Below are 22,212 nucleotides of genomic sequence, written 5' to 3'. Positions count from 1 at the left end.
AGTCCAACAGACTAATCACCGGGGTGGTCTAAGTGTGGTAGTCTGGATATAAGTGTGCTGAACAGTTCTCCATTTGTAGTGACTCTTTGCAATCTGACCACACAGTGCTACAGTGTAGCATTGATCAAGTCTTGGAACCTCACTTACTGCCCTTCCTGCAAGCTGATCCTGATGTCACAATATTCCAACGGGACAGCACACGTCTTCATGCTGCTCATGGAACAACACCTTACATGTGAGATAAGAATGGGACAGGTCAGCAGTTGCTGGCCTAGTCTCTACAAGTGAGCCACACCAACCAGTTCAGTTCGGTCAACCCCTAATTTGGGTGGAGATGACGCATGATTCAAATGGCTGAGGAGAACAAAGATGAAGCCCTTGAAATACCTTCCTTCAATGAGGAATCAGCCAGGGAGTTGCAGCTTGGGCAAGGAGGGGGTAGTGGAAGGATACAAAAACGAAACGCACAAGGTTATACAAAAGAAGTACAATATTATATGGAAGTGGGCGAGATTAGGGTTTGATCTCCCCAAGATTTTTGCTTTAAATTCCATACCTGCGTTGAACAGGGACAACATGCTAGTCCAGATGCTATGAGAGCACTGAGACAGATGCTACCAGCCTGCAATTTGTACAGTAGATCCCATTGAAAAAAAATATGTCAGCCCTGTTGATGACAAATGTTAATCGGCATCATGGATTCCCCTCTTGTGTCTGTTCATAAAGATGTCAGCACGCCTGCGATCATCATTTTTCAACTTTGTTAACTTTGTGGCAGTTGAAAGCGATATTCTTCTTTGGAAAGCTCAGTATATTAGAAAATCATGTAATGGCACTCTGGTCATGTATAATGCAGAAGCACCTACAGCATGAAGCTTGTGCTATGAAATTCGAAACAAACAGAAAATGCCGTCACAGTTGGAGAAGCACTATTGGATCAGGAGCTGTCACACGGAGTAATATAACACCCACACAGTAATGCTGTGAGCAGCAGCGTGTGACAAGAGAGCATGGAGAAAGAGGTGAAGATACTAACAATAGTTGAGGCCAAGGAAAGGAAAGAAGGAAGAAGACCACAATCACACCAAATATAAAAAGCGGATTCTTTCCTAGCATTTTGGTCTATTACCTTGTTCTTCAAAGACAACTGAGTATTGAAAGGTCCCGTACAGTTTAAATCTCATCTTCTGCTTATGACCAGCTACATTTTGCATGTTACAGCCACTTTGGAGCTTGTTGCTCTTTATTTATTCCAAACATGTTCAAATAGGCATTGTAAAAGACCCAGTTGTGTTTTTACTGTAATGATTTGAGTGTTTTGTGTGTTTATCTGTGGTCATATTTAATTGAAATAAATTAAGTGCATTTGAAAGCTAAATATACTGTATTGTGTGTATTGTAGTGAAGGGGAGAGGACTTGATGGTACAGTTAATTGGATGTGTCTCCAAGAATAGTACCAGAAACTGGAATATACCTCCAAGACGTTTTGACTGCAACAATGCACCATTACAGGAAATAATTATATGAAGCGATGTGAACTCACCGTGTATGTCATCTGACATAAACCAATAGCAGTATTTTCTTTATGAGTTCATATTTGTGCAATAATTGCTGTAGCATTATTTTAAAACTTTGGCTTGCTTTGTCAAGTCTCCTACTATGAAGTAAATAGTGACTGACACTTCCTCAAACCTTCACCAACAGTAAATAGTATTTTAAACAGTCTTATTGCTAAAGGTAACATGCGAGGCTTGAACAAACAGGACAAATGAAAATGACTAGTCAATCCGAGCACTGCTCAAATCAAGAATGCTTCACAAAACACAGCACGAAGCTGAACCTATAAAATTCAAAACTAAAAAGTTGCACCAGAGCCAACAGAGGAGAAACAGGCTTCCTTTTTCACTTTTACTTGTTCTTAAATGTTTTATGTCAAATTTCAATAATGTTGTAATGTATTGTCCCATCTTTAGAAAATGTTCAGGGTGGCCTGTCACTCGCTGTTCTCACTCATTTCTGGCACACTAAATTCTGCAACACTTGATTCACCTGACTTTTATATTCACATTTGTTTTCTTAATACCATTGAACAAATGTTAAAGCCATGCTATAAGTTCTCTGTCACTCCATAGAAGTTTTCATCATACATTTCTTGGGGAAAAAAAAGGTACATAAATTGACACTTCTGGGTAAGGTAGGGCAGTGCCAATTCAATCATCCAAATGAAGCATCTCCATTCTTTCCTGTTGGGCTGCTGCTGAAAGCTTTTTCACCCAGAAAATCCAATGCCATTTGGAAAGAAACACAGTCCAAACACAGCTCTGCAAATATGCAGTTTAGATGCGTGTGTTAAAGACCACTGCCTGTAGCAATCATATCATGGCTAATTTCATTAAGGCTAGTGTCTAAATCCCACTAATCAAAAAGGCACTCAAAAAAAGGGAATGTCTTTGTTTTTTGTTTTGACCTTTCCTTTACAAAGACCACCCATGTTCAGTCTTGATCCTAATTGTTGGAATGTACTTATACAGGGGGTTCAGACATCAGAAGACTATGACAGAATAAAGGCTCTGTATGACACACAAATATGAAGCATTTTTTTCTCTTAATAAGTTTTACCTCCTTGCCCTTGCTATGAACTTTTTGGCTCATCTCAAATTTCTTTCCATGGAATCAAAGCTGGACAATAAGACTGCAATTCACTGACCAGGAACAATCTGAACTGTCTGTCACATTGTGTATTCAGGCAATGTTACAGTACAGTAGTTCTACAGCAGCTGCATTATGGAATTAAACCTAATATAAACTTTAAACTATATTATAGCTTCATTACTAATATGTATGCAGAAATCATTAAAACAAATAATGCTTTTAAAAGAAAGTCATTTAATATAAGAACATAATGTTTTCTTGAAAATAACTGTTTTTTAGTAAAATCTTATAGTCATGTAATTATTTTAGTTCTTAATGACATATACAATAGTTCTAAACATACTGCAAGTGCATGAAAACCCTAACAGACATACTGTAAATACCATTCTAGGGCATAAACACCAAAACCATTGCCAAACTTTGTACAACAAAATGGTTTAGAAAAGAGGCACAATTCCAAAACTCTGCATAAAACCCACAGAAGAGCTGGCTAATTGCAATGGAAATGAAATATATCAAAAAGGCAATGAAATATCAAAATATATCATGCATTACTAACAGTACATGGATATATTAATGGATTTTAATGAAATGTTTGTATTTTAATGTAATTTTGTAAATTTAATGTATTTTTTGCCACTTTTAAAGATGTCAACATTCTGTGAATAAATGGACAGTAATTATTAAGAATGATTTTAAATCCATAATTTACAAATATTTAACACATTTTAATCAATGTTTTTCATAATTAGGACAGTTACTTCGTCAGTTGTTCAGAACTCTAAATTCACTTATTTGATGTCATTTTATAACAGTGTTACTACTTCTACCAAATTCACTAAATTCAAATCACAAAAATATATGCAGCTATTGCCAAATGTGTCACAGGAAGGAAGAGAACACTGTTTAACTTGGAACACTAATTAGTCCAAAATGTATAGACGTTGTACACCATAAGCTGAATTGTATCTGACAACATCTATGTAGGGAATAAGAACGAAATTGCTCTCAGTGTGGTTTGTTGTCCCCTGTGGGTTAAATAATTAACATCATTAAGTAAACCTTACTGTAACAGCAGGAAGAAAATCTTAAAAATGTTCAAGGAAAGGCTGAAGACCTTCACCTGTACTAATTCCAAAAACTAATGTTTTATTATTGACGGAGAAGAAACACAATGTGTTGTAAAGTACTGCCCTCGAGTAAGTTTGAAAAAGTTATGGTAAACTCCTAACAGCTCAAACAGCAGGCAGCAATAACCTAATTATTATTCTGAAAATAACTGAACAGCAGTCCTTCTGTTGGTCCGTTATTTATTGTGGGTTTCTGTGCCAACAATTGGCTATAAACCCTCTGTCTTATAAATGTTATAATTGGCGTCATGCTGGTTCATAGCACAGACAGATGAGGCCATTTTGTAAAAGCAGCCCTACAGGATATTTTCATAATTAAACATTATTAGCCAGATAGTTATGAATATTTATACCCCATACAATGCTTTTAACAGGTAAACCTGAGCAGCAGTAAGAAACATTTAGTTACCTGAAGCTTGGGCTGTTGCTGTTGGGTTTTCTAATCTCACTCGAAATTTCTTTGCATTATTTTTGGCAAAACAAATATTTGAAGCAATTTAAAAAAAGCGAATCATGGCACGAACTGTACCCCCTACCCTTAAATGTGGTGTGTAAAACAAATGAATGTGATAGGTATTAATTAAGAAGTATGAGACTCTGTTCAAGATATCTGCATATAGGGTTGTATTTGCAGAAAACAATATATAAACATTTAAACACAGAAAACATAAAAACAATAAAACAAGACTGTTGAGGATACACAACCAAAGCAAAGATCATGCATTTTCTCATTTCATCAACGATTCTTCTGCTATATTTTCACATTGCCTCAAAAGCAGGGTTTTCCAGTTCTTCCATAACAGAATTATTCCTGTATGAACAGTAATGACAAAATATTTAAAGCAAAATATCAGATCACTGCCTCTTCCAGCAGTCATTTATATCATATTTCATTTCATGGACATTGAATATTTAGACAAATGTTTAATGCAAATATCAAGGTAAAAGAAAATCAGCTGTACAGTATCTTACCTGTTAGGATAAAGTTTATTGTCACGTGAACCTAAAAGTAAATACACATCAATAAAATATCAATTTCATCAATGTTTCCAACTTGAAAATGCACGCTGTATTTACAAACCTTATTCTTTTTTATCTAAACCACATTTTTACTATTTTATCAGGCAAACCACATAATTCAATCTTAATTATTACAATGTGCATGAAAGTTTGCATTGCCCTTACCTCTCCTGGAAAGGCGTTTTACAATGAAGAAAAGTCCTCCACTCAAAAGGAGCAGAGAGAGTCCTGCTCCAGCACCCACTCCTGTGTAAATCAACATTGCCATCCCAATAGGAATTTCCAGCGCTGAAATAAAGCACATTTACCTTAAATGCGCATTCGTTTTATGTAATAATTCCAGGTCTTAAAGATTACGTTGTATTCTTTCCCTACAATTCTGTAAATACTGGAATATTATTTATTTGCTTTTGCAGGTGCCCTTATCCAGGGTGACGTAGAACATATAAATTAAGTAACAATCATATACTTATACTATGCAAAATGCGCCCAGCACAGGACAACATGAACAGTACAATTTAAAACAGTAAATTGATAGTGTGGACATCAAGCAACATGGAAATGCAGACTTGTGTACAATGGGCAGGAGCAAGAAGCAACTCACACTAGCAGCCTGAGAAGCAAGGATACACTGAAGACTGCAGCTGAGAGCTAAGAGATCACAGGTGATGTCTAAATGGATGAGTCTTGAACAGGTTTGAAAGGTGTTCCGCAATTGAGTAGTTCTGATAACTACAGGTAGTTCAACGCATCACTGATGAATGTAGTCTGGAAGTGAAACCTCTTTGTAAGGAAATGGTGAGGAAATTATAAGTTAAATGATCATATCTGACTACTTAAGTGCAAGAAAATGAGTAGCTAAGTAAGAAAGCAGTTCAGTTACACAGTATATATACCTTCACAGGAAGGCTGCAGGTCACTCCAAAACCCAAATGAGTTACAAGATGTTTCTTTCGTTCCATTCAACCTGTAGCCCTTGCTACAGCTAAAGTCACACTTCGATCTGAAACTGAAGTTCCCCAGCGGATGAGAGCAGTTTATTATCAGTGGCCACCATACTAGCAGTGCTTTACACTCAATAACTGAAAAAGAAATTCAGAAAAGGACTTGAAACGTCATTGCATTTAGGAAGAGTGAACAATTTATGTTTTTCATTGTAGCTGTAATTGTTTTTAAGGTTATACTGTAAATGAGAAACAGGCTGTTTACTTCCATTATATTATATAATCTAAAAATAACAAACTATGATTACTATATGATAACATATTCCGCAATGTATATTATATGATAATCCATCCATTTACTAACTGCTTTATCCAGTACAGGGTAGCGGCGGAGCTGGAGATTAACCTGGCAAGCAGTGGGTGCAAGCCAGGGTACGCCCTGGACAGGACAACAGTCCATCTCTAGGCACACATAGACACAAACGCGCACACACTCACACCAGGGCCAGTTTTTCCAACAGCCAACGAACGTACCAGTATGTCTTTAACTGTGGGAGAGAATCAGAGCGTCCATAGGAAAGCTATGTGAACATGAGGAGAACATACAGACTCCACACAGATAGCACCCCAGCTTCAGACTTCAATACAGGGCCCCCGCACTGCAGAGCAGCACTGTAACTACTGCACCACCATGCTGCCAGCTGTTCACTTGTTGCGAGTATTCCAGTATATGTAGAAGAGTGAAAAACTCACTGAGTGACTGAACATTCTGCTAGTACTGTACATGCTAACAAGCTGTGTGATGTCGTACTGGACATCTATATCATAATAAACTGGGTCCAGATGGACCCAGGTCACAACAACCTTTGAGACACCGATATAAGTCCACCTTTTGTGAAGTAGGCAACTACGTTCATTGCTGTTTTCTCAGTTGTGTGCTGTTTACAGGCAATGTCTTTGGGTGGCTGGTGTGAGGAGCATTAGACTGACTTCCATCTCCTTCCCTGGGCAGAAAGATTCCCAGATCTCAATCCAACTGAAACTGGTATAACTAGTTCAGTCCAACTAACCACTGCCCTCATTACAGCTTCAGCTGAAGTCTTTACTACCAGAATGGAATGGGACTGGGCTGAAAAAATATAAAAAATAAAACCGTGTGGAAGACACACCACACCCTATTCAATCAGGTAAGGCAGTACAAATTGACCTGAAGAATAGGAGACTTCATAATTTTATTTATTAACGTTCACAAAACTGTTGCAGTCCATAGAGAGTCAGAGTGTTGATTGAACTCACCCTGGCAGGTGGGCAGTGTGTGTGCCCAGAGTCCAGATGCAGTACACTGCAGTGTGTTTGAGCCTCTCAGTACAAAGCCTTCCTCACAGTCCAGCTCGCACCTGGAACCAAACCTGAACTCCTCATGAGGATGAGAGCAGTTCATCAGCCCCCTGTCTGGAGCCCTTAGTGGGGCACATTCATGAGCTGGAACAACAAAATCACACATGCAAGAGACGATAGCAGGAAGGGCTGAACTAATATGAGATGCAGGTTATTTACAAACCGTGGGGTTTTACCTTGACAGACTGGAGTGCTGTCAGTCCACTGCCCTTGTGATGTACACTGTATGAAGTTGGCTCCATTCAGGAGAAACCCTTCTTCACAGTCTATCTCACAGGTGGAGTTGAAGCTGAACTCTCCATATGGGTGAGAGCAGTTCATAGCGCTGTGCTGAGGCACTCTCAGTGAGGTACATTTATGGGCTGAAATGATATTTAAATGATGAATAATGTTAAAGTCGAGATTCGTCTTCTAACACAATAAGCCTGAAAGCTGAAGGAGCGACACCGCTTTCCAAAAACAGTCCAAGCCAGTATGTCTTCAACAGGTACCCAAATAAACCTACTCGACTAACCCTGACGTGTTTCAAGAGTGTTCTATTGATGGAATCAAAAAATAAAGTATTTTCACACCACTAGGGGGAGACGTTAACTCACAAATACAGCTCCAATGAGAGCAGCGTGGAAGAAGAAGTTCAAAGCTCATATAAAAATCCTAAACAAAGATACAAACAACCAGGTAGTTAAATGAATATTCGAACACTCCTGCATCTTCAAATAAAATAGACAGTATTGAAAAATACGGATTTGGCTGCACGGATATTTTTTAATATCCAGTTCATACTTTACCTTGACAGACAGGAATCCTCTCAGTCCACAGCCCTTGTGAAGTGCACTGGGTAGCATTTGCTCCGTTTAGCAGAAAGCCCTCAGCACAGCCCAGCCTGCAAGATGATGTGTAGCTGAAGTTCTCTATGGGATGCTGACACTCCATGATACCGTGAGAGGGAGCGGTGAGCTCTTCACATTTCACAGCTGGAAAGAGGATAAGGGAAAGCTTCACTTTTCAAGATGTATTTTAGGAGGTAAATTTTATATGCAATATTTAGGTGTTACAGCTATCTAAACTGTGAACGCCATCAGTTTTTACACAACTTACATGTATGTGTGATAACTCTTATGTGTGATGTATAGGCTCAGAAGTTTTTATTTTGGCATATTTATTAATATATATTTATTTAGCATATTTAGACCTAATTATAGGTCTAATTATTTTAATATACCCAATACTGACGTATCAAACATTTTGTAAGGAAGAAAAAAGGAAAGGCTGTGTCATTTGCTGGTACTGTATCTATGCACTATTGTTTTCCACTCCAAAGTGTGAGTGTTGATTGAACTCACCCTGGCAGGTGGGCAGTGTGTGTGTCCACAGTCCAGACGCAGTACACTGCAGTGTGTTTGAGCCTCTCAGTACAAAGCCTTCCTCACAGTCCAGCTCGCACCTGGAACCAAACCTGAACTCCTCATGGGGATGAGAGCAGTTCATCAGCCCCCTGTCTGGAGCCCTTAGTGGGGCACATTCATGAGCTGGAACGACAAAATCACACATGCAAGAGATAATAGCAGGAAGGGCTGAACTAATATGAGATGTGGGTTATCTGCAAACCATGGGGTTTTACCTTGACAGACTGGAGTGCTGTCAGTCCACTGCCCTTGTGATGTACACTGTATGAAGTTGGCTCCATTCAGGAGAAACCCTTCTTCACAGTCTATCTCACAGGTGGAGTTGAAGCTAAACTCTCCATATGGGTGAGAGCAGTTCATAGCGCTGTGCTGAGGCACTCTTAGTGAGGTACATTTATGGGCTGAAATGATATTTAAATTACAGATAATGTTAAAGTCGAGATTTGTCTTCTAATACAATTAGCCTTAAAGGCAAAGAAAGGACACGACTCACCAATATGTCCTTCTACAATAGTTCTAACATGAAAAATGCCTTTTATATCCATACATTAAGATGGTAACATCAAAGTTTGTTTGAATATGGTTCATTCTTAGCTTTCATGAATCTATGTGAGGACTGACTTGACAAACCCTGATTTGTTTCGCGTGACCTATGGATGGATTTAAAAAAAATCTGGTCTTTTCACACCACTAGGGGGAGACGTTAACAAACAAATACAGCTCCAAGGAGAGCAGGGTGGAGGAAGATCAAAGCGCGTTTAAAATTCCCAGACAAAGATACACACAACCAGGTAGTTGAAGGAATATTCGAACACTCCTGCATCTTCAAATCAAATAGACAGTATTGAAAATATGAATTTGGCCACTCCGATATTTTTAATATGCGGTTCAGAGTTTGGTTTACCCTGACAGACAGGAATCCTCTCAGTCCACAGCCCTTGTGAAGTGCACTGGGTAGCATTTGCTCCGTTTAGCAGAAAGCCCTCAGCACAGCCCAGCCTGCAAGATGATGTGTAGCTGAAGTTCTCTATGGGATGCTGACAGTCCATGATACCGTGAGAGGGAGCCGTGAGCTCTTCACATTTCACAGCTGGAAACACATCGCAGACAGTAAGCTGCTTTTATTGTGCATACTGCTCATGAAATAACTCAAGTATTGCAACTGACACAAATTCCTATCCAAACACTCCTGATGTTTTATAAGACCAGAAACTAGTAAGAAACGTGTTTCGTGTGCAGTGCAGCTTAAGTCAGAGCTTTGCTATACCAAATGCTGCTGTTTCTTGGTGTCTATTCACTGTTCATCTCCCAGAACAGAGTGTGAGTGTTGATTGAACTCACCCTGGCAGGAGGGCAGTGTCTGTGTCCAGAGTCCAGACACAGTACACTGCAGTGTGTTTGAGCCTCTCAGTACAAAGCCTTCCTCACAGTCCAGCTCGCACCTGGAACCAAACCTGAACTCCCCATGGGGATGGGAGCAGTTCATCAGCCCCCTGTCTGGAGCCCTTAGTGGGGCACATTCATGAGCTGGAACGACAAAATCACACATGCAAGAGACAATAGCAGGAAGGGCTGAACTAATATGAGATGTGGGTTATCTGCAAACCGTGGGGTTTTACCTTGACAGACTGGAGTGCTGTCAGTCCACTGCCCTTGTGATGTACACTGTATGAAGTTGGCTCCATTCAGGAGAAACCCTTCTTCACAGTCTATCTCACAGGTGGAGTTAAAGCTGAACTCTCCATATGGGTGAGAGCAGTTCATAGCGCTGTGCTGAGGCACTCTTAGTGAGGTACATTTATGAGCTGAAATGATATTTAAATAACAGATAATGTTAAAGTCGAGATTTGTCTTCTAATACAATTAGCCTGAAAGGCAAAGAAAGGACACGACTCACCAATATGTCCTTCTACAATAGTTCCAACATGAAAAATGCCTTTTCTATCCATAAATTAAGATGGTAACATCAAAGTTTGTTTGAATATGGTTCATTCTTAGCTTTCATGAATCTATGTGAGGACTGACTTGACAAACCCTGATTTGTTTCGCGTGACCTATGGATGGATTTAAAAAAATCTTGTCTTTTCACACCACTAGGGGGAGACGTTAACAAACAAATACAGCTCCAAGGAGAGCAGGGTGGAGGAAGATCAAAGCGCGTTTAAAATTCCCAGACAAAGATACACACAACCAGGTAGTTGAAGGAATATTCGAACACTCCTGCATCTTCAAATCAAATAGACAGTATTGAAAATATGAATTTGGCCACTCCGATATTTTTAATATGCGGTTCAGAGTTTGGTTTACCCTGACAGACAGGAATCCTCTCAGTCCACAGCCCTTGTGAAGTGCACTGGGTAGCATTTGCTCCGTTTAGCAGAAAGCCCTCAGCACAGCCCAGCCTGCAAGATGATGTGTAGCTGAAGTTCTCTATGGGATGCTGACAGTCCATGATACCGTGAGAGGGAGCCGTGAGCTCTTCACATTTCACAGCTGGAAACACATCGCAGACAGTAAGCTGCTTTTATTGTGCATACTGCTCATGAAATAATTCAAGTATTGCAACTGACACAAATTCCTATCCAAACACTCCTGATGTTTTATAAGACCAGAAACTAGTAAGAAACGTGTTTCGTGTGCAGTGCAGCTTAAGTCAGAGCTTTGCTATACCAAATGCTGCTGTTTCTTGGTGTCTATTCACTGTTCTTCCAGAACAGAGTGTGAGTGTTGATTGAACTCACCCTGGCAGGAGGGCAGTGTCTGTGTCCAGAGTCCAGACACAGTACACTGCAGTGTGTTTGAGCCTCTCAGTACAAAGCCTTTCTTACAGTCCAGCTCGCACCTGGAACCAAACCTGAACTCCCCATGGGGATGGGAGCAGTTCATCAGCCCCCTGTCTGGAGCCCTTAGTGGGGCACATTCATGAGCTGGAACGACAAAATCACACATGCAAGAGACAATAGCAGGAAGGGCTGAACTAATATGAGATGTGGGTTATCTGCAAACCGTGGGGTTTTACCTTGACAGACTGGAGTGCTGTCAGTCCACTGCCCTTGTGATGTACACTGTATGAAGTTGGCTCCATTCAGGAGAAACCCTTCTTCACAGTCTATCTCACAGGTGGAGTTAAAGCTGAACTCTCCATATGGGTGAGAGCAGTTCATAGCGCTGTGCTGAGGCACTCTTAGTGAGGTACATTTATGAGCTGAAATGATATTTAAATAACAGATAATGTTAAAGTCGAGATTTGTCTTCTAATACAATTAGCCTGAAAGGCAAAGAAAGGACACGACTCACCAATATGTCCTTCTACAATAGTTCCAACATGAAAAATGCCTTTTCTATCCATAAATTAAGATGGTAACATCAAAGTTTGTTTGAATATGGTTCATTCTTAGCTTTCATGAATCTATGTGAGGACTGACTTGACAAACCCTGATTTGTTTCGCGTGACCTATGGATGGATTTAAAAAAATCTTGTCTTTTCACACCACTAGGGGGAGACGTTAACAAACAAATACAGCTCCAAGGAGAGCAGGGTGGAGGCAGATCAAAGCGCCTTTAAAATTTCTAGACAAAGATACACACAACCAGGTAGTTGAAGGAATATTCGAACAACCCTGCATCTCCAAATAAAATAGACAGAATTGAAAATATGAATTTGGCCACTCCGATATTTTTTAATATGCGGTTCAGAGTTTGGTTTACCCTGACAGACAGGAATCCTCTCAGTCCACAGCCCTTGTGAAGTGCACTGGGTAACATTTGCTCCGTTTAGCAGAAAGCCCTCAGCACAGCCCAGCCTGCAAGATGATGTGTAGCTGAAGTTCTCTATGGGATGCTGACAGTCCATGATACCGTGAGAGGGAGCCGTGAGCTCTTCACATTTCACAGCTGGAAACACATCGCAGACAGTAAGCTGCTTTTATTGTGCATACGGCTCATGAAATAACTCAAGTATTGCAACTGACACAAATTCCTATCCAAACACTCCTGATGTTTTATAAGACCAGAAACTAGTAAGAAACTTGTTTCGTGTGCAGTGCAGCTTGATCAGAGCTTTGCTATACCAAATGCTGCTGTTTCTTGGTGTCTATTCACTGTTCTTCTCCCATAACAGAGTGTGAGTGTTGATTGAACTCACCCTGGCAGGTGGGCAGTGTCTGTGTCCAGAGTCCAGACGCAGTACACTGCAGTGTGTTTGAGCCTCTCAGTACAAAGCCTTCCTCACAGTCCAGCTCGCACCTGGAACCAAACCTGAACTCCCCATGGGGATGGGAGCAGTTCATCAGCCCCCTGTCTGGAGCCCTTAGTGGGGCACATTCATGAGCTGGAGAAATATATAAGATGAGTTTGAAATATTTTCAACATTGACCATTCTCAAAATATGGTGCATGCTAAAAGCATTGCCTTCTGTTGGCAAACACCCAAACAAATAATTTTTTAAAAATGAAAAATAATATACACAGGAATTTGTATTTTTTATGCATATAACAATCATGCTGACAGGAGCAATATCCTTTCTTATCAGAGTGTCTCAATGGAGTGGGTTGTAATCTGCAATAGGTATGCCTTTATTTGGGGATAAACTCTCCTGCAGGCTTTGTAGGACACTTTGAGGACCACTTGCTGAAAAGTGGAAAAGAATGCTTAATTGGTTCCGTTTAGAAAATTAGTGGCTCAATTGAATAAATTGAGAATGAGGTGGATTAAAAGAGGAGAGACTCATTTGGGTTAACCATAGTAAGGAAAGGGATTTGCTATTGAAAAGTCAAACTCTCCATGCAAAAGTTTTTAAATACGTTTAGATAAGAGGTTGTTTGGAACAGTGTATACTATCCACCATTTCCCAATTTGCTCCAAGGAAGGCAGATTCTTTCTCTGGAAAAACAAATGAAGTGTTCTGGAAGTCGGATGATAAAAATAAATTTAAATCTTCTCTTAGAACCTCAGAAAAGGTCTGTCTTGGCTACGGAGAAAGGTTTTCTCCCATAAGCAGTAAGAAAACTAGTGTTTTACCCTGACAGACAGGAATCCTCTCAGTCCACAGCCCTTGTGAAGTGCACTGGGTAACATTTGCTCCGTTTAGCAGAAAGCCCTCAGCACAGCCCAGCCTGCAAGATGATGTGTAGCTGAAGTTCTCTATTGGATGCTGACAGTCCATGATACCGTGAGAGGGAGCGGTGAGCTCTTCACATTTCACAGCTGGAAAGAGGATAAGGGAAAGCTTCACTTTTCAAGACGTATTTTAGGAGGTATATTTTATACGCAATATTTAGGTGTTACAGCTACTGTATCTAAACTGTGAACGCCATCAGTTTTTTTCAGAATTTACATCTATGTGTGATAACTCTTATGTGTGATGTATAGGCTCAGAATTTTTTATTTTGGCATATTTATTAATATATATTTAACATATTTAGACCTAATTATAGGTCTAATTATTTTAATATACCCAATACTTCCATATCAAACATTTTGTAAGGCAGAAAAAAGGCTGTGTCATTTGCTGGTATCTACCCACTTTTATTTTCCACTCCAGAGTGTGAGTGTTGATTGAACTCACCCTGGCAAGAGGGCAGTGTGTGTGTCCACAGTCCAGATGCAGTACACTGCAGTGTGTTTGAACCTCTCAGTACAAAGCCTTCCTCACAGTCCAGCTCGCACCTGGAACCAAACCTGAACTCCCCATGGGGATGAGAGCAGTTCATCAGCCCCCTGTCTGGAGCCCTTAGTGGGGCACATTCATGAGCTGGAACGACAAAATCACACATGCAAGAGACAATAGCAGGAAGGGCTGAACTAAAATTAGATGCGGGTTATTTACAAAGCGTGGGGTTTTAACTTGACAGACTGGAGTGCTGTCAGTCCACTGCCCTTGTGGTGTACACTGTATGAAGTTGGCTCCACTCAGGAGAAACCCTTCTTCACAGTCTATCTCACAGGTGGAGTTGAAGCTAAACTCTCCATATGGGTGAGAGCAGTTCATAGTGCTGTGCTGAGGAGTTTGTAATGCGGTACATTTAAGAGCTGCAACAATATTGGAAAAAGTCATGGGCACAAGGATAAAGAGCACACGGAGCTACTTTCTCAGTTTCCCCTTTTGTTTTTGCTTCTTATGTAAATGAACAATGAGTTACCTTGACAGTTTTGAGTTGTCTCAGTCCACAGCCCTTGTGCTGTACACTGAGTAGAGTTTGACCCATTCAGAAGAAATCCTTCTTCACAGCCCAGCCTGCAAGACGACGAGTAGCTGAAGGGTGCGATCGGGTGCTCACAGTCCATGATGCCATGAGATGGAGTAGTCAGCACTTCGCATTTCACAGCTACAATAAACAAACATCGTTATTTGCGGTGAGCTTGTTTTCAATTTTCAAGCATGGCTGATAATTCCACAGGTTATTCAAACCATCACAAAATATCTCTCATTTTTTTACAGAAAACTCTAAAAGAAAACTGAAAGATTTCTGAATACGAATTTACTAAAACAAAATAAGAACAATATAGTTTAGCAGAGTACACATCACTACATGTGAAAAACTGGTTTTCTTTTCAGAGATAGCACTGGAACCATGTGCACAAAGTGCTTCCTTATGGTAAATTAACAGCAAATCCTTAAAAGCGACACCCAGCAGTTCTGACGGACATCATATCCTATACTTAGTTATTCAAACCAGGAATCCCAGTGCTGTGAAACAGAATAAATTAAGGGTGTAAAGTATGCTTTTATATATTGGTGTCCCTGCTGTCCATTAAGTATTGCTCGTCTAAACTTTCAGTTTTCACTGTTTATTGGTTCTTGGAATTTAAATGATTAGAAAAGTTAGGGGGTGATAGTTTTGAAGACTGACAAGACCACAGATCTGAGATGTTCCTCATACCCTGGCATGCTGGAGTGTCTGCGGTCCATGCCCCAGAAGCCTGGCAGCGCAGGTGCTGAGACCCACGCAGCTCATAGCCCCGGGCACACTGGAACGCACAGGTGGAGTTGAAGTGAAAAGGCTTGAAGATGTGGGTACAGTTCATGGTGCCGTGGGCAGGAGCTTGCAAGACCTCGCATCCCACAGCTGCAGGGTCAGGAAAGCAAGAAAACCGTCATTACCTGCAAACCTTCCCCATCCGTGAACAAGACTGCTGTGGTTTTATCACAGTGATGCAAGTCACAAAAAACGCAAAAACGTGGACACGAAATGGCTTGGCGTATAAAAATACAAAATGTGCATTGTTAATGGTAAAGCCACTGATTGGTGTTATCAATAAGTAGGTCCTTACTGTCTACCATAAATATTTAATACATCAAGAGTACCAAGGGATCTGAGAAGATTAGATCCTTAAAGAATTCCTGGTGGGAAATAAAGATTCTTTTTAGTTTTGAGCCTCTGTGGAGCCCTTTCCAGTGATGGCTTAAATTCATTGTGGATTCACTCAGCTCCTGGGTAGCATAAAAACCATAAAGATCTCTGACCTTCACAGTATGGTCCCTCAAATCCCTCAAAGCACTGACATGTGTAGCTCCCTATCGTTTCCACACATTCTCCCCAGGGGCTGCAGGAGGACTCAGTGCAAGACGCTGCATGGAAGAGAAAAAACGGACAGGGCTGAAGAGGAAGAGGTAAAGCATAAATGATGGAGATGGTAAAGGAGATGAAACTTGCGATTTACTAAATGAACATGTGTACATGTGCTATCTTGCCTTCTACTCACAAGAAGCAGCAAGACCTTCACTCTCCTGAAAGTAATAAAGAGAGGCAACAAGATCAATCAGAACAGCAAATGAGATCCCTTATACCCGTATTGGAGACTTACAATGATAATTCAAAATGTGTCTTCTGATGGCTTAAATTCTTTGTGGTATTTACAGAGTACAGGGAATTAATTTAAAAAAATGAGTGACCTGGTATCATTTTACTAAACTGGATTGGTTTTCTGCATTGTCCTTTTCTTTGGCAACAGATTAATTCCATTGACTTTCAAGTTACATAATTCCATAATGGTGACAGTTTTTTTGGAGGCTGTGTAAGACTTTATTGCAACATTTATTAAAATAGTAATTCTAGGAGACTGTCCTATAAAATTTCAAAGAAGAGGGCAGTAAAATGCAGACCTTGGCCTGTTTAAGGATGTGGTACAGGCTTAAAGTGCAGCCTGGTCTAAGCAACGTGTTATCTTAGATTTTTGTACTGCTACTAAATGAACAGTGAGTCAGAATAGTGCGTTTCAGGGGGTTCTTTAGCTTGTTACATTGTTAATTGTGTTGCCATGATCCATCAGTAATTTGGTTTGAATGTCTACCATATCTTCCCTGAGAATACAGATTTTGGCCAACTTGCAATTCACCCATTTGGCTCTCTGACATGTGATCTCTCCTAAAACTGAAGTTGTGCCAGTGACCATGAGGTCCCCCCCAAAAAAAGCTTCTGCCAGAGTTGAGGTGCCATGAACTGTATGAGGTGCTGTAATGCATGTTACAAAGAGATGGACTGTGTGGAGCAGTGATGTAATTCATTACAATAAATGATACCGGGTCACATACGTGTTAAGGTATGAATTGTCTTTCTGTTTTGAAACACCATTGCATAGGGGATTCAACCATTGAGACCAATGATGATGAAGATAATAATAATGAATTAATAGTTGCTTACACTTATATAGCGCATTTATGGACACTCCACTCAAAGAACTTTTCAGGTAATGGGGACTCCCCTCTACCACCACCAATGTGCAGTACCCAGCTGGATGATGCGACAGCAGCCATAGTGCACCAGAACACTCACCAGCTCTCAGTGGGGAGGAGAACAGAGTAATGAAGCCAAATCATAGAGGGGGATTATTAGGAGGCCATGATTGGTAAGGGCCAATGGGAAATTTGGCCAGGACGCCAGGGTTACATCCCTACTCTTTTCGAGAAATGCCCTGGGATTTTTAATGACCACAGAGAATCAGGACCTCGGTTTTGCATCTCATCTGAAGGACGGTGCCTTTTTACAATATAGTGTCCCTATCACTACATTGGGGCATTAGGACCCACATGGACCGGAGGGTGAGCGCCCATCCAGGTACTGACCTGACACACCTGCTTAGCTTCAGTGGGTTGCCAGTTGTGAGTTTCAGGGTGATATGGCTGCTGGTTGAAGAGCATCTATCTTCAGATAGATGAAGGTACCAAAGATAGAAGAAGGTACACATTTTCAGCTTTTGCACTTTAGTATGCTAGCTCTATTGCATGCAAGTAAAATTTATACAATTCCATACAAATGCAGAAATTGCATTCTAGTTCACAGGCCTGCACTTAATTTTTTCAAATATTTCTTTCCCAGTGAATTAGTAAGTGTTTTGCCAGTCATTCAGCAATCTCCTATTTTGTAGTTACAAATTACCTTTAAAACAAATGACTCCCTTTTTCCTGTTGCAACGCTCATCATTCCACTTTGCAGTATCCAACTTTCGCTTTATATAAATCTCCACGCAGTCTTGAAATTTCCCTATGTTATTCGGTTCACCCGTAGCCCAGTTTTCAGTTTCTTTTGTTAAAGCTTTGTTGGTACCAATCCATGTCCAGGTGTCATTGATTTTCCGAATTCCGATCCAGTAATAGTTTGCGTTTGGTGGCAACATTTCATTAAGATACGCGATTTCTCTTTGGTTCTGTATTGCTACCATGTTTGTGTAGTATTTTTTGCACCAGTCACTAGCAGTATTCCAGTCCATGTTTGGGGTGATATTGTAGTGATATGTCCATGCCTGCACCCCTGTATCACCCTTAAAATCTAAAAAAGAACAGAAGAATTGTGTGCAAAATTCAAATCTGTCAAAAGCAGACATCTTCATACATTTTCTGACACACTGATAAAAAGTTTTTTTTTTATTTGAACAAATTACCAATACTTCCTTTAAGGCATTTAAATAAGTTTATCATGACCACTGATAATAAAAATAATGCCTTTTTCAACGTATTAAAGCTCGAGGGCATCTTAATGAGTTACTGTATATGTTCCCTGGTCGTATCTATAATAGTAATGTGGAATATTTATACAGTTTGCTACAAGAGCTCACCATTACTGATGACAAGCATAGTAACAGCTTGCATTACAAACTGGAATATCCAGTTTAGACAGCATGAGAAGTGCAGCATCTGTTGGAAATAGAAATAAACATTTAACAAATATGAGTACAAAATAAATTCCAGATTTCTTTTGCATGTATTACCCAGGTTGAACACATTTAATTTTCTGAAGTACCTCCTCTTTTGTTTGTAAGTTGTGTTTCCTTCTTCTATGTTATTAAATATTAACAGGGTTTAAACCATTTAAATATAGCAGATACACTTCAAATGGCACATCAGTAATACAGTTATCTAATATAGTATATAGATTTGCTATTCATCTAGATTTTTATAGGTTTAAGTTTATAAGATGGATTTTTCCCCCCAGTCTTAGAACTACAAAACTGTGATAGGTGGTGTGTAAGCAATGAACCCTAGTATCATAACATAACAATAAATGTCGTTTTTTTTTCAGTTCATTTCAGGAATATTAAGCTTTCATTTAAAAATACCAATTGTCAGGGAACGACAGACATCACTGAAAACATTGATAACCCCAATTACTTCATCTGACAGTTGTATATCTGATGCTTCATCTTCATTGTTAATTTTTATGCAAACTTTTAAAATTCATGTGACTCCAAGGTGTCTTGGCTGCATGTTATAATAAATAAAATGTTCTCCTTATTCTTCCAAATGTAATTTAATTCATGCACTACTATTGTTTTTAGTATTAATCATAGACAAGTTGGCTTACCATTTCGTAAAGATATGTGGTAGTGGCTTCCTTCAGTTATTTGCAATTTCACTGCTGTGCAGCTGATCATAAGGGTGTTGCTTGAACTTCCTTTCTACCTAAGATTTTGCAAGAGAAGCACACTTTGAAAATATTATAATGACAGCCTTAAAAACATCACGTTTGATCCTACTGATAAATGTCTTCAGGCAGTAGAAGCTTCAAAGGCATCCATTACCATATTCTAATTTAAACATTTCAGTTTATAAATTACTTTCTCTATTGAGCTTATGTGTACCCGCTAAAAGATCCCTGCTTACAGTATTTTCAGCTTTGCTTCTCAGCCATTGTCTTCTAAATGTCTCGTAGTTTCAAAGAATCTGCTCTTATATTTGATAGATTGAGTTTTAACGGATTAAGAACATTAAGAACACTGGTTCTTTTGTTAAGTAGGGAAATGATGAGTGTTTCCTGACTTCCTTAGGCTTTTATGTAGAATGACAAATGGATTTCACCGCAGATTAAACAAAATAAAAAATGGAAAACTCTTATGTTATTGTGAAGGCTTTCGTGCACATTCTTTCCCACTTACTTTTTACAGTCCAAGTGAACTGCAAGTAACCTAATGGGAAACGAGAATGATACCTTCTACATTTAAAGCTCATTGGCCAAACAGTTTCTGGAGAGAAGTTAGCAGCACCTAGAGTGTTTCAACAAGAAGGGAGACCTGATCTGGATATAGAAAGCTTCAGTGTGACATGTGAGGTACAAATTTGAAACAGGTCAATCAGTGTAGTGGTTCAGAGTCTGAGAACAAAACAGTGGATGGTTTAAACAGGAGTCCCCACTTTCATTTTACACCTTGACACTGGAGTGACAGCTATGGATGTAATAGGACTAACAGGTTTTGAAGAACAGCACGTTTTGTCAAGCAGGCGATTAGCTTGTTTGGGTCTAAAGCATCCTGGGAGGTGAAGTTCTGAAGCATCTCTGGGTGTGATGAATCCTGATAAGTTTCTAGTCAATCCATGCAATGGTTCCCAAGATAATGGCAGTTTGGCTTTTGTAAAACAACTGTTGTCAGGTGGCTGTTATGGGTTGTACAAGACTCCCATTTTGTGACAGGTCACCTGTACCCACTTGATTCCTACCAATTTTGTAGTTAATTGGCTAAACAGTCCTTGAACAAGAGCAGTTTGAATAAGGAGCTTGATTTTGCTTAGAATCGTAACAGTTCATGTGGACAAATTAGTAACAGCTTTAGTTGTTCTGTCCAGTTCGAATTCAATCAATACTGTGCTTAGTTCCAAAGATAAAAGAAGAAAATGGTTGTCATGTCGCCATTTTTCTGAATACAGAAATAGCAGTGTGTTAGATGTTACTGGTATCGGTACTGGTATTTGGAGTTAATTGACTGAATGTTTTTTATATAGCAAAAGTTAGTGTTAACAGTTATACAGTACGTGTATCAGCATACATCATCCACAAGTCAACAACAAAGAAAAAGAAATGTATGAGGCAGCCATGTTGGAACAAACAAGAACCCAAATTTTACAAGCTTTACTGTATATTCATTCCTGTTGGTTCTAGAATAACACCTGTTTGGAGTTAATTGTCCTGAAATTTAATTGGACTACTTAATTGGTTTCTGAGAAGGAGCAATTTATGACAGCCAATTTTTAAGATTAGGGCCTGTTGCAGGTGTACAAATGTAAAAGCGTAAAAAAAGAAAACTTTTCAAAGCCTTTAATATTGATAAAACCATTCCAATTCAATCAGCGCAGCAGTTCATCAGAAGATTTTAAATTTTTCAAATACCCGGATCTAGCACGTTAATTCAGAAGCCAGGTTTTTGTCACAAAACGTATTGGATTTGAATCCCAGTATAACCGCCCCAAATGAAGTTGTTAAGATGCCTGGTCTTTGATCACAAGCAATTTCAAATGTAAATGGAGCAAAATTTGATTTACAGGGCAGTCAAACATTTATAGAGCTGTCGATTGAATGCAAATTACACTTGGCTTTCATCACTTTGAAGCCTGAAGCGTGAAATATGAGAAAGAAATCTTTCAGGACTTTTCTCGATGCAAGAGAATAGTTGCAGTGAAACATGCACTGTAAGCTGCCAAGTCACCAGGGTCTTTGTTATCTGCAACAAGGGTTTTTTCCTGTGTGATGCAATATGAGCTGTTCAGGAAGGGTGCTGAGGGAGCTAAAGGGTGAATGTACATTACCCAGCCTATTCAGGTTTACTGTTTAGGTAATATTGGCATTTGTGTGAATGCGTGAATCCACAGATAACTAAATCAGATAGCGAAGGAGATGATTCAGCTGAAATGGGTTTACAATCCTATTATCACGCGAAATTAGTCAAAATCTAAAATGGAAAGAATCTGCCTGGAAACGTACGGTAACTGAGGCACGGGCAGGAGAAGAAAACTGTTTAGAAAATTAGGATCACTAGTTGTTGTTACTACCAAGCTGAAGTTTGTTGTGGGTTTAAAAAATAAAGTCCCATGTAATGTCCCTTTGCCGTCTGAAGTAATGTATGAGCCATCAGTTTGAAATATGGATTAGTGATGATGTTTCTTGCACACAAAGCTCTTTTTGACAGTTTCAGTATTATCAAATACACGGAGTGCACAGGAACATTTCCCATGTTTATTTACGATGGCAACAATCCGTATATTAATTAAGAGAACACTCAAAGCAGTTAAAAAAATACAAGGTGACCAATTGTATCATAAAATAATAGTGTATTTTTAAAATTGTTTTAGTATTAGATTTGTATATTAATATATTCATTTTGGTTGATTTTACCACTGTTGTTTTTTTACCTACAGATGTCTCTGTTTCTATATTATGTTGTCCAGCATTGCTAAC

General features: G+C 39.5%; 1 protein-coding gene across 4 annotated transcripts; it reads right to left on the bottom strand.

Moving 5' to 3' along the window:
* Positions 1-2,867: 2,867 nt before the first annotated feature.
* On the bottom strand, positions 2,868-19,440 carry selp (selectin P). Of its 4 annotated transcripts, XM_069194083.1 has the most exons (25): positions 19,351-19,440; positions 18,605-18,683; positions 17,929-18,318; positions 16,017-16,121; positions 15,433-15,618; positions 14,692-14,877; positions 14,118-14,303; positions 13,571-13,756; positions 12,696-12,881; positions 12,260-12,445; positions 11,571-11,756; positions 11,293-11,478; positions 10,859-11,044; positions 10,171-10,356; positions 9,893-10,078; positions 9,456-9,641; positions 8,767-8,952; positions 8,489-8,674; positions 7,934-8,119; positions 7,322-7,507; positions 7,044-7,229; positions 5,700-5,885; positions 4,969-5,091; positions 4,756-4,786; positions 2,868-4,594 (listed from the first exon to the last, which is right to left on the bottom strand). In XM_069194083.1, the coding sequence occupies exons 1-25, from the start codon at positions 19,351-19,353 to the stop codon at positions 4,543-4,545; spliced, it is 4,131 nt and encodes a 1,376-aa protein (XP_069050184.1). In that variant the 5' UTR covers positions 19,354-19,440; the 3' UTR covers positions 2,868-4,542. The 4 variants fall into 4 exon arrangements, with proteins under 4 accessions (XP_069050184.1, XP_069050185.1, XP_069050187.1 ...); XM_069194084.1 differs by lacking the exon at positions 11,571-11,756; XM_069194086.1 differs by lacking the exons at positions 18,605-18,683; positions 19,351-19,440 and adding an exon at positions 17,616-17,690 and having other exon boundaries at positions 17,929-18,014.
* Between the last annotated feature and the right edge of the window lie 2,772 nt (positions 19,441-22,212).

The sequence above is a fragment of the Lepisosteus oculatus genome, chromosome 9, assembly GCF_040954835.1.
Source record: "Lepisosteus oculatus isolate fLepOcu1 chromosome 9, fLepOcu1.hap2, whole genome shotgun sequence".
In the NCBI taxonomy this organism is placed as follows: domain Eukaryota; kingdom Metazoa; phylum Chordata; class Actinopteri; order Semionotiformes; family Lepisosteidae; genus Lepisosteus; species Lepisosteus oculatus.
This window is presented reverse-complemented; position numbering and strand designations above follow the sequence as displayed.